Source organism: Psammomys obesus, unplaced genomic scaffold (assembly GCF_907164565.1).
Source record: "Psammomys obesus unplaced genomic scaffold, mPsaObe1.curated_primary_1811, whole genome shotgun sequence".
Classification (NCBI taxonomy): domain Eukaryota; kingdom Metazoa; phylum Chordata; class Mammalia; order Rodentia; family Muridae; genus Psammomys; species Psammomys obesus.
The window spans coordinates 128,707-140,431 of record NW_026593286.1 but is presented as its reverse complement, the minus strand read 5'-3'; the positions used below and the strand labels follow the sequence as shown (position 1 = coordinate 140,431).

Sequence of the window (11,725 nt, the reverse complement as noted above, 5' to 3'; positions counted from 1 at the left end):
CTTGTTTGTGTAACCTTGGACCATATCTGCTACAGGGAAGTAGTTTTAGAAAACAAGTTTCACAGTTCCACAAACTTCTTTCTTGTATTGATGTGACTTGTTTTTGCTTTGCCTATAAAAAGAAATTGTGGAATAAACTCAGGTTGCAGTCTTACTGACAGCCCTCTCAAGCTGGCCCCATGTGTAGTGTGACTTGCTTTAATTATTTCAGTCCTCACTCCCCACTCAGGAACTGTTCAACTCTGTGGGTGGGGTTCAGAAAAGACAGAAACAGTGTGGCCAGTTTGGAGGACAGCTTGGCCGTTTTTCAAGAAGGTCAGTAATTACCCAGGTGAGTTGGAAACTATGTCTACAGAAAAACCTGCACACAAATGATTGTATCAGTTTTCTCTACACTTGCCTAAATATAGAAGCAGCTAAAATGTCCTCCAACAAGTAAACTTATAAACTGGTAATTACACAGTGGAAAATTTCTCAAATAAGAAATAATAGAATTATAAAGTCATATTGGGACATGGAGAAACTTCAAATGCATCATGATAAAGTGAAGCCAGTTTGAAAAGAACTTTATACTATAAATCCCAACCAAATGGCATTCTAGAAAGAGCAAAGCTACAGAGATTCTAAAATGTTTAATGGTTACATGTGTTTGTGTGTCCCATACTGTAGAAGACCAGAGGGATTCAAGGCAGTGAAAATATTCTTCAGGATGCCATAAGGGGAATTCTTAATATGTATTTGTCAGAAATATAAGACCACAGCAAGAGTGGACTCTATGGTAAACTATGGATTTTAGTTAATGTGTCAATATTGTTTCATTAACTATAACAGAGTTACCATAGAAATGCAAATGTCTACCACCGAGGAAACTGGTTGCAGAGCCCTATGGGGACTTACGCTCTATTTTTCAGGGAACCCAACACTGTTTTTTTTTTTTTTCTCTTAACTTTATTATTTATTTATTTATACAATATTCTGCCTGCATGTTTATCTGCAGGCCAGAAGAGGGCACCAGATCTCATTATAGATGATTATGAGCCATCCTTGTGGTTGCTGGGAATTGACTCTGGACCTTTGGAAGAACAGCCAGTAATCTTAACCCCTGAGCCATCATCTCTTTAGTCCCCAACACAGCTTTAAAAGGGGCAATTAGTGTTTAAAATGAGCTCTAGAACATAGACAGGTACAGTGCAATCCTGTTTGTTTCTTCATTTAAGCATTAAGTGTACAGAGAGGAGCACCTTCTTCAAAGGTAAGGCCCTAGACCCAAAGGTAAAGGCCATGAGAGGGAGTAGGAAACATTTTAAATTCTTATACAGAGTAAATTTTCTTTTCTTTTGAGACGGTTTCTCTGTATAGTCCTGAGTGTCCTAGAATTCACTCTGTAGATCAGGCTGTCCTCAAACTCAGAGATCTACCTGCCTCTGCCTCCTGAACGCTGGGATTAAAGGTGAGTGCTACCACACCTGGCTTTTTTTTTTTTTTTTAATAGAATGAATGCGTCCAAGGCTAGGAATATAGTTCACTTGGTAGAATGCTTAACCAGTAATGGCACATCCCTGAAATACCAGCATTTGGGAGCCCCTGAAATATTATTAGCATTTGTGAGGTGGAGGCTGGTGGATCAGTTCAAGGTCATCCTTGGCTACACATTCATATTGAAGGCAGCCTGGGCTACATGTGCTCCCAAACTGCATTTTTTAATCATGAGGATCATGGGCCAGGCATGGTGGTGCATGCCTTTAGTACCAGTATTGGATGGCAGAGGCAGCTGGACCTATGAGTTCAAGGACAGCCTGAACTACAAAATAGGGAGACCCTGCCTCAGAAAGTCTAAAAGAAGGAAAAAAATCAAAATAAGAAGAAAACCCCGCTTTTTTGGTGTGTTATGATAAATTGTACAATTTGAGGCTGGAGAAATGGCTCAGAGTTTAAAAATCATTTTAAAACTGTACAACCAGTGGGGTGCGGTGGTGGAGCCACCTGTAATTCCAGCATTCAGGGAGGCAGAGGCAGGCGGATGGCTGTGAGTTCAAGGACAGCCTGGCCTACAAAGCGAGTCCAAGATAGCCAAGGCTACACAGAGAAACCCTGTCTCGAAAAAAGCAAAAAACAAACAAACCAACAGTAACAAAAAAACTCCCGTACAACCAACAACCATTACTCTCAGGAGTCAAAGGATGTGAGGGGTTGTTCCCGCATAGTTGCTGTAGTGTTCCTTGGCCCTGGAGCTTTCCTGACAGGATGAATCCCTTACTTCTGGTCACTATAAAGTTAAGAGTAGAAGCATGATTGGCACGTGGTAACTCAAATTTCGCCATGTATCTTTGCTGGAGATAATTTCCCCCTTAAAATTTTTTTGTGAAACGGTCTCGTTAATCTTGGATGGTTTGGAACTCGCTAGGTCGACGACCACAGGCCTCGAACTCACGGAGACACCTGTTTCTGCCTCCCCCGTGCTGAGATTAAAGGCGCGTGTCCCCACGCTCGGCTTTTCCAGGTATTTTTGCAGGCGTCGAGGTCTGTACATGGCTTCTTCACAACCACTGAAGTGTGTGCATGGCTTCTTCACAAAGTGCGGGACAAGGCACCAAGACCCAGTGTGGGCTCGACCCCTCGGGACAAGATAGCAACAAAGAGCATCAAGGTTTAACCAACGCCTGTGCGGGTCTCCTTCTTCCTGCAGGACCCCGCAGCTAGGAGAAAGCTCAGGCAGCTCGTGCCGTCTCATGGCCCGGCCAGACCCCAGGTCTGAACAACGCGGGCGCAGGTGCAGGTGTCGGTTGGAGGGTGAAGCCTGGAGCCAGCACACGTGCAGGCGGTGTTCTCCGCCAGAAACTCAACAGGGCACCGCCACCTCTTGGAGGGCGGCTGGAGCAAGAGAAGTAGCTTCCGCATTGCAAACCGCAGACTCCATCGCCCACCCGGATTCCCTCAGGGCAAACACCACAGCGCCTCCTGGCGACCGCAGCCGACCGGAAGCAAGAGGGTGGTTCCTGACGCGCCCCGCCCCTTCTGTGGCCAATCGACGCGCGCGGCTCATGAATAGTGAGCGCGCGGCACCGCCCCGCCCCGAGTCCGCGGCACCGCCCGCTCGCGCAGACCCCGAGCGTGGCCGCAGCGAAGATGGCGACTGCCATGTACTTGGAGCACTATCTGGACAGTAAGCACTGTGGCCGAGCCGCCGCCCGCGAGGGTCCGCGTCGCCGCCACTGCCGCCGACCCCGGCCCACCGCGATCCCTGCGGGGCTCCGGGATGCCGGGACGGATGGGGACAGATCATGGGGACAGTGGGGGGTATACACGGCTGGGCTGGGGCGGGGCCGCGGATGGAGGGCGTGGGGCGCGGCGCGGGGTCCGGCCGCCTCCGCCGCGCCAATTCCAGGTGCGTCACGGAGGGGTGTGGCCTGAGGCTCAGCCTGCTCTCTCCGCCTCGGCCACACCCCCGACGCTGGCCACGCCCCCAGTCCGATCTTGCTTGTTAGGAGGCCCGCCCCTTCTTAACCTGCTGCTTATGGTGGCAAGATCCCCGTGTGGAGCAGAGAACTAGTGTTTGCATGTGGGGCTGTGGAAGTAGCACTAGGCTAGTGGGGTGCGCTTTTTTCGCGGGAGTTCGTGATATAGCAAGCCAACAACAAGGGTTGCTGTCCTGTAGAACGGGCACACCTTTGACATACCAGGTGTTTCTAACTCCGTTTATTTTATAGATGGTGAGATTGGTTCCTGGCGAGTATTGGGAGGAGAATTATTTCCCATTCATAACAGAGGAGGAATTGAGACCCTTTGGAGGGAGGTGGATCAAGCCAATGGGGCGCCCATTCTGCTTTTTTTTTTTTTTTTAGCTGGGCTGGAGAAGTGGGACTCCAAGGTGATCTGTCTTTATTCTGATGTCCATCCAGTGGACATTCTAATTTGGATCCAAGATGAGTTTATTTCAGTGCTGGCATCCTGTGATGCTTCCCTGTCTGCTCTCCCCACCTGCCCTGTGCCACGTGTGGGCAGGAGCCCCATTTCTCTATAACTCATTGATAGTTGGGGTGCACTTTTTTTTCTTTTTAAAGTTCACAGAAGGTTAAGGCTTGGAAATAAATATAGATCTGGAAGCTGCAGGTAAAGGTCGCTCTGAGAGTAGAGAGGTCCACTGGAGGGCATAGGGCTGACGAGCTGCCAGGGCCAAAGGAGTCAAACTGTGTATGGGATTGTCTTGATGAGCTCAGGAAATTACAGGCTTAAAACGTTTTGTAAGACTTAGCCCTAAAATGCTGGCCTTATGGGCTGTGGAGAGTATTTGAGTGTGACTAGACCCAGAGAGGCAACTGGACCCTGCTATGAGCTTGAGGATAGAAGCAGATCTGCACTAGGGGTTACAGTGCGGGCAGAAAAACAACGTGAATTGGTTTGCCAAACCAGCTCAGTCTAACTACAGGGTCTGGTGAACTGCTCAGTGGTACTGTTTGCATTTACAGTGCTCATAGCTGTGTGTGGCCAGAGGCTGGTCTGTTGGGCCATGCGGAGAGCCCATGTCTGGGACTACCTGGCCCGTAGTTCCTGGTTTGGTAGCCATCAGGACAAAGTTGGAGAGATAAAGGAGGACCCAGGCTCTGGCGTGAGCTTTTGGAAGTTAAGTTTGCTGGGTGGTGTACCTAGGGGTGAGGGCCAGTGTAGTTCATGGACTAGTCTCAGCTGTCTTCCCTGTCTGTGTCTGCGGGGCCGTGTTCCTGCACCCTCCTTGTCAACTGACGCTGCTTTTGAAGCTGCCAGCCTGTTCTGTGCACTGTTTGGTGCCTCCCCCTAAAATGGTCTCCAATGGTCTCCAATCATTTTGATCTCCAAGCTGGAACAGGAATAAAAGACAAAGCTCTCAGGCTTTGGTTTAAGGCGCTAGAGATAGTTGCGGTTTTTTTTCCTCTTAAGAGTTATTTGTAATTTTTTGTATATGGGTGTTTTGCGTGTAAGTCTGTGCACTACATGTATGCAGTGACCTCTGAAGCCAGAAGAGGGCATCGGATTCCTTAAAACTGGAGTCAGATGGATGTGAGCCTTCACGTAGGTGCTGAGACTTGAACTTGGGTCTTCTGGAAGAGCAGTAAGTGCTCTTAATAGCTGAGCTGTCTCTCCCATCGGTGGAGGCAGATTTTTGTCTGACTGAGAAGTACAGCACCTTCCTGTCTCTTTCAGGCATTGAGAACCTTCCCTGTGAACTTCAGAGGAATTTCCAGCTGATGCGAGAGCTAGACCAGAGAACAGAAGGTGGGTATAGCCTGAGCTGGGTTTTGACCATTGTCCAGGGAGAGATATAGTAGAAGATGTGGGGGATCAGAGGGCCCTGAAGGGACTGTGTATAGTGCAGGGTTAGCATTGCACAGTGTGTTGGAGGGAATGCTGGTACATTTTGTTTTTGTTTTTGTTTTTGTTTTTGAGACAAGGTCTTGCCCTGTAACCGTGGCTAGCCTAGAACTGGCTGTGTAGACCAGGCTGGCCCCAAACTCTTAGGGATCCCCCCCCCCCTTCTGCCTCCTGGCTTCCAGGAATAAAGGTGTGCACCACCATGCCCAGCTCAGGTACTTTTTTTTTTTTTTTTTTTTTTTTTTAAAGACAGGGTCTTGTTCTGTAGCCCAAGCTGGCCTTGAACTCCCAGTGCACCTTTCCATAGCCTCCTGAGTATAGGGGTAGGGAGGGAAGTACTGGTACTTTTAACTCAAGTCTAGTTTCTTGCATTTTTTTTAAAAACTGTCTCTCTTTCTGTGCGTGGAGACATGCACTTGCTGTGCATATGTGTGCATGCCTGTGGGGGAGGGGGCATGTGCTCATGGCACATGTGTAGGGGTCAGAAGTCACCTTGGATTTAAACCTCATCTCTCACCTTGTTTGAAACAGGTTGTCTTTTCATACTCATTGCTGCATATACCAGGCTAGCTGGGATTTCCCAGTCTCTGCCACCTATCTCCCAGCTGGAATTACAGATGCACATACTTCCACACTTGGCTTTTAAGTGGATTCAAGAGGATTCGGTCTCATGTCCTTTTGCTTTTGCAGCAAGCACTTTACCCATGGAATCATCTACGTAGCCTATTTTTTTATAGCCCTGGTTGCCCTTGAACTTGCTGTGTAGATTAGGCTGGCCTGGAACTCTACCTGCCTCTGCTTCCTGAGTGCTGGGATCTAACGCCTTCTCTCTCCTTCACCAGGTACCAGGCACACACACAGCATATCTACATAGATGCAGGCAAAACAGATGCATTGAAATAAATATTAAAAAGTTTCACATACTTAGGAATAGTCAACGAATGTTTGAGAAGTTAGTTTTTGCCTTTTGATATATTCCTACTTAAAAACAATTTAGGGGGCTGGAGAGATGGCTTAGAGGTTAAGAGTACTGGCTGTTCTTCCAAAGGTCCTGAGTTCAATTCCCAGCAACCACGTGGTGGCTCCTAACCATCTACAGTGAGATCTGGTGCCCTGCTTCTGGTGTACAAGCAGAATGCTGTGTACATAATAAAGAAATAAAAAACTTTTTTAAAACTTACTTTATATGCATGGGTTCTGCATGTATGTCTGTGCACAGCATGCATGCCTGATACCCCAGAGGCCAGAAGAGGGCATTAGATCCTCTGTAACTGGAGTTATAAACAGCTGTGAGCTGCTATGTGGGTGCTGGAAATTGAAACTCAGTCCTTTGGAAGAGCAGCCAGTGCTCTTAACCCCTGTGCCATCTCTCCAGCTCCTGTTTCCACACTTTGAAAAAACAACCAAACATATGCTTACTTTATATCATATGCATAACTGTTTTGTCTGCATTTATGTATATGGGCCACCTGTGTGCCTTGGTGTTGCAGGATGCTGGAAGGGAAAGCATCAGCCTCACTGGAGTTAGAGTTTAGAGTTAGGCTGGTTGTGAGATGCTGTGGGATTAAGTCTGTGACCTCCATAAGAGCACACAGTGTTCTTAACTGCTGAGGCCTCTCTCCAGCCTTATATACTTAGAACTTAAAAAGATGGATTTATTTTTACTTAAACATATATACCTGTGTGTGTGTATGCAGGACTCATGGAAGCCAAAAGAGGATATTGGGGCCCCTGAGCTAGGCAGTTATGAGCTGCTGTAAGTGTAAGTAGATGCTGGAAATCAAAGTCCAGTCCTCTAGAAGAACAGCAGGTGCTCTTAACTGCTGACTCATCTTTCCAGCTCACGCCCCCTTTTAAATATTAATTAACTTGTGTGAGTGTGTGTATACACACATACATGTGTTTCTGTCATAGTGCATATGGAGGTAAGAGGATAACTGTGGGAGCCTGTTCTTTCCTAACACCAAAGACTGAACTCATGTCATTGAGCTTGATGGCCAATATCTTCATCCACTGAGCCACCTTACTGTCTGTCCCTTTTTCCCTGCCCAAACTGGGTCTCTTAGCCCAGGCTGGCCTTGAACTTGCTGTGTAGCCAAAGCTGGCGTGAAGTCCTAAGTCTTCCTTCTCTACCTCTCAAGTGCAGGGATTGTAGAAATGTTCTGTCATGCCACTCTTTCAACTCCGTATTTCTAAAGAACATGCTCTTATTGCCCGCCTTTGCCTTCCCTCCCATCCTCCCTCCCTCCTTTCTTCTCTTGTGCTGCTAGGTAATGTGGATGGAGCATGTGCCTTGCTTCCTAGTCTTACTGTAGGTTGGGTGTTTAGAGTGCTTCTTGCTCTGGGCTATTGAATATGTTATCCTGAGTGTCTTCTGGTGTCTAAATACCTCTCTTTTAGGTATGTGACTAAGTTGTGCACCAAAAGCTAGGAAAATGACCATAAATATACTGTTGAGGAGAATCGGAGGGCAGTTTGACCACTTGCTGGACAGTACTTGTGCTGGGTCTATCCTGTGTATGTTGTACCAGGAAGCACACAGTGACATGGCCAGTGATGCTCCTGCCAGCTCCCTGGATGCATGCCACTCTTATCTCTTGCTTCCACTTCTCACCTGTCCCCATTAGATAAGAAAGCAGAGATTGACATCCTGGCTGCGGAGTACATTGCCACAGTGAAGACTCTTTCTTCAGAGCAGCGTGTGGAGCACCTGCAGAAGATCCAGAGTGCCTATAGCAAGTGCAAGGAGTACAGTGATGACAAGGTGCAGCTGGCCATGCAGACCTATGAGATGGTGAGTGCCTGGCCAAATGCAGGCTTTCGCTCCTGCCTTGCGTGCCATAGAATGGAAAGTGTGTACACATAGAGGCAAAGAACACATGGAGGGAGTCTTCATCTGGGCCTACTCCTGTGATTTTGGATTTTTTGAGGGAGGCCCTCTGTTTGTCTTATTGGTGAAACCATGTTTTGTTTGTGTTTTCTTGGGGTGGGGGTGGGGAATCTGATCCGGGGCCTTGTGCATACCAAGCAACTGCTGAGCCAGTGAGCTGCGTCCCTGTCCTGTTTACTCTAAAGTCAGCTTTTCACGTGTTCTTTTGCAGGTGGATAAACACATCCGAAGGCTTGATGCTGACCTGGCACGCTTTGAGGCTGACCTGAAGGACAGAATGGACGGAAGTGACTTTGAAAGCTCTGGACCACGAAGTTTGAAAAGCAAGTTGGCTGATAATCTGTTTGCTAGGGATTGCAGTTTTGAAGGCTTTTGTCTAAATGTGTTAGGAACACGATGGTGAATGAAGCTGGGTGAATCTTGCTTGGATCTGTTCTGTGAGAATAATGGGGGGGGGTCTTTGTTCTTCAGAAGGTCGGAGTCAGAAAGAAAAAAGAAGCTCCCGGGGCCGAGGCAGGAGGACATCAGAAGAGGATACGCCAAAGAAAAAGAAGCATAAAAGCGGGTAAGTGGGGTTAGTTTGTTTTTTTTCAAGATAGGGTTTCTCTGGGTAGCTCTAGCTGTCCTGGAACTTGCTCTGGAGACCAGGCTGGCTTCAAACTCACAGAGATCTGCCTGCCCCTGCCTCCTGAGGGCTGGGATTAAAGGCGTGCACCACCAGCGCCCAGTGATTCTTTTTTTTTTTTTTTTCCTTTTAATAACTTGTATAAATGATGTGGAGAGTAACCATCTCTTATCCCTTAGGGTAATTTCTTCTTTAGTCCAGGCAGATTGAGCTGGGGTCTGCTTAGCACCCCACCCACATTTCCACTTTCAGGTATTTTGGGAACCTGCCCTGGCTCTGATCTAAGAATTGTGGTTTCCCAAAGTTGCCCATGGTTTCAGTCTGCGCTGAGGTAGTGGGTCTTCCCTTTCTTGCCTCCAGTTTACACTGCTTCTGGGTTGAGGGAGGCTGGCTATGAAAACAGTTCCTGTTCTCACAGACTCTAGAGCTGAGGGAATTGTCACTCTGCATTTGTTAACTTGTACCTCATTTAGTTCCCATATTCAGCGTATGTTCTCAGGGTATATGGCGTCCACATGTAGGTCCTAAAGTGTTATATTGATAGCTGGGTCACCAGTTCTGCCAAATCCAGCAGTGGGACAAACCCCTCTCCAGTTAAAGGTCACCCAGCTTCATTACTCCAGGGTCTTGCTACCTACAAGAGGTGGTTTTGAGCTTTGCATTTCTGACTTGTGGGATGTTCCTTCCTTCCCAGAAACCAGAGGCTGTGTGACTGTGCTACTTCTGGGTTTGCACAAATATTCTTGCTGGTGTCTTCACTGAGTGTTTCACCTGGTGTCCTAGGCATGAAGAGCCCTGCATAGGTTCTCTAGGTGGTGGGGAGGCCATCGCCCACTGGCTGGAGCATCCTCCTGAGGCCTCAGGTGTCAGGCAGGCATTGTAACTGCTCCTAAAGACACACAGATTGAGGCATACTGTTGAGCTTCTCCCTTGATGGGAGCCCTCATATTATGGCTGATGCTTAGGAGACAGTCATTGCTTTCAGGCCCGTTTGCTGGGCTGGCTGCAGTAATGGCTGAATGGTGTCGTGGTAGGGTACCTGCTCTGTATTGACTTGGCATTGTCTCATCTTCTCTCTGGCCCCTGAATGACAGTGCTATCACTACCCCAATTTACATAATGTTCAGACAGGGCAGACTGATGGAACAAAAGGTGGGCTCGGGCTTTGACATCTGATGCCCAGAGCAGCTTCCACAGAGTAGATATCTAGAGACAGCAAGAGGCACTTAAGTCCTGGACTTGCTGGATCAAGGTGGGAAGCTTGGTGTGGTGTCAGAATCTGAAGTTTATAGACACTTGCCTGTTGCTAGCCTGGAGTTATACACAGTCCTGATCCCTAAGCCATGTTTGATGTTTTTTTTTTTTTTTTTTTTTTTTTTTTTTTTTTTTTTTCATGACATAGATGAGGTGGACTAAATATTTCAGTTCCAGCTGCGTGATGACTGTCATTTTCCATGGGAGACTTGGAGCAGTGTTCAGTTAGGTTCCTGTGGCTCAGTGACCACTTGGCCAGATGATGGGTATCATGGAGAATACTTTCCTAAAACTGTTAGACCCTATCTTTTTCCCATCTGGGGTCCTATAAGTGAGACTCAACATTCAGCTTCTTGGTTGCCCCAGGGCCTGTTTTCTAGGAAGTTAAGGCCTGCCTGTGGACACAAAGGGGTCAGTTTCATCTGCATGCCCTTATTCTAAAGCTTGGATAAGCTGCTAGGTCCCTTCTCTGTTACCTGCATTATCAGGAAGCACATGGGTAGTTGTAGCGCTTGTTTTAAAAACTACTTTATTAGGCCTTTATCTCCCTTCCAACCTCCCAACCCTATGTAGGAGAGAGAAGGTTAGTGGGGAGAGAGGACCCCTTTACTTCTTATAAGGGTTCTTATAGGTATCTATACCAATCTCTATCAACAGCAAACACAGCCAGCAGTCTCCTCCAAGCCACTGTGCTCCGAAGCATTTCTCTCAGTCTATCTGCTCCAAACCACCACACCGTTCATTTCTCTGGTCTCCACACTGCTATAGGTCACACTTTCTGTGCTCTCAAATTTATAGTCTTAGAGCCCTAGGCCACTGGAAGGCTGTTACCCACTGGTAAGAGCTACCCCGGCCTGAGACAATTAACAGATGTGGACAAACTGTAGCCCAACTAAAATTTCACACTTGGGATTAAAGTAAAAATATATTTACATAACATAACCGAGTTTACAAAAATAAACAAAACTTGCATTACAGGTGGTCATATCTGGAGGGAGCTCCTGGCCACATCTGGGGAGGGGAGCATATCCAGCAAGGGCTAGAGCAAGTCACATGCCCCAGCTGCAGGCCATAACTAGATAACCTTCTCAGTCTCTTCTGCTCTCTCCTGTTTTTGTTTTATATTGCAGAGACAGGGTTCTAGTATGTGCAAGATGGCCTTGAACTGTTTTTATGGCTTAGGCTGGCTTTGAACTTGGGATCCTCCTGCTTCAGATTTCCAAGTGCTGCCTTAAAGCTTGGTGACCCTATGCCTGCCTGCCTAAACCTGGAGATTCTGAGCTGCAGGTGACAGGATAGCTGAATGGCTGTGGCTGTTGGGTGGAGCTTACTGTGGGAAAGTTTTCTGTAGCCAAGAGAATTGAGCAACAGAGGCAGGCACCCTGCTAGGCTTGGCTTCTGCCTCTGTGGGGCCTGCATGGTGTCCACTGACAGTGGGCCATGCAGAGGGCGAGGCACAGAGTGTCATAGGCAGGTCTTTAAGAAATTAGTCTCCTACTTGAAGGACCTCTTGGATGTTGCTTAAAAGTAATATTGTAGAGCACTTGGAATTGATGTTTCTGCTTCTTTCTTTCTTTCTTTCTTTCTTTCTTTCTTTCTTTCTTTCTTTC

The 11,725-nt window shown here is 47.4% G+C and overlaps 1 protein-coding gene across 1 annotated transcript in view; it reads left to right on the top strand.

Moving 5' to 3' along the window:
• The first annotated feature begins 3,101 nt into the window (after positions 1-3,101).
• The window catches only part of Ing5 (inhibitor of growth family member 5), a 12,310-nt gene continuing 3,686 nt past the window's right edge, over positions 3,102-11,725 (top strand). Inside the window, exons 1-5 of the mRNA XM_055616907.1 lie at positions 3,102-3,163; positions 5,179-5,250; positions 7,974-8,140; positions 8,448-8,559; positions 8,708-8,801. Coding sequence (XP_055472882.1) covers positions 3,127-3,163; positions 5,179-5,250; positions 7,974-8,140; positions 8,448-8,559; positions 8,708-8,801 — 482 coding nt within the window. The 5' untranslated portion in view covers positions 3,102-3,126. The remainder of the gene's footprint in view (positions 3,164-5,178; positions 5,251-7,973; positions 8,141-8,447; positions 8,560-8,707; positions 8,802-11,725) is intronic.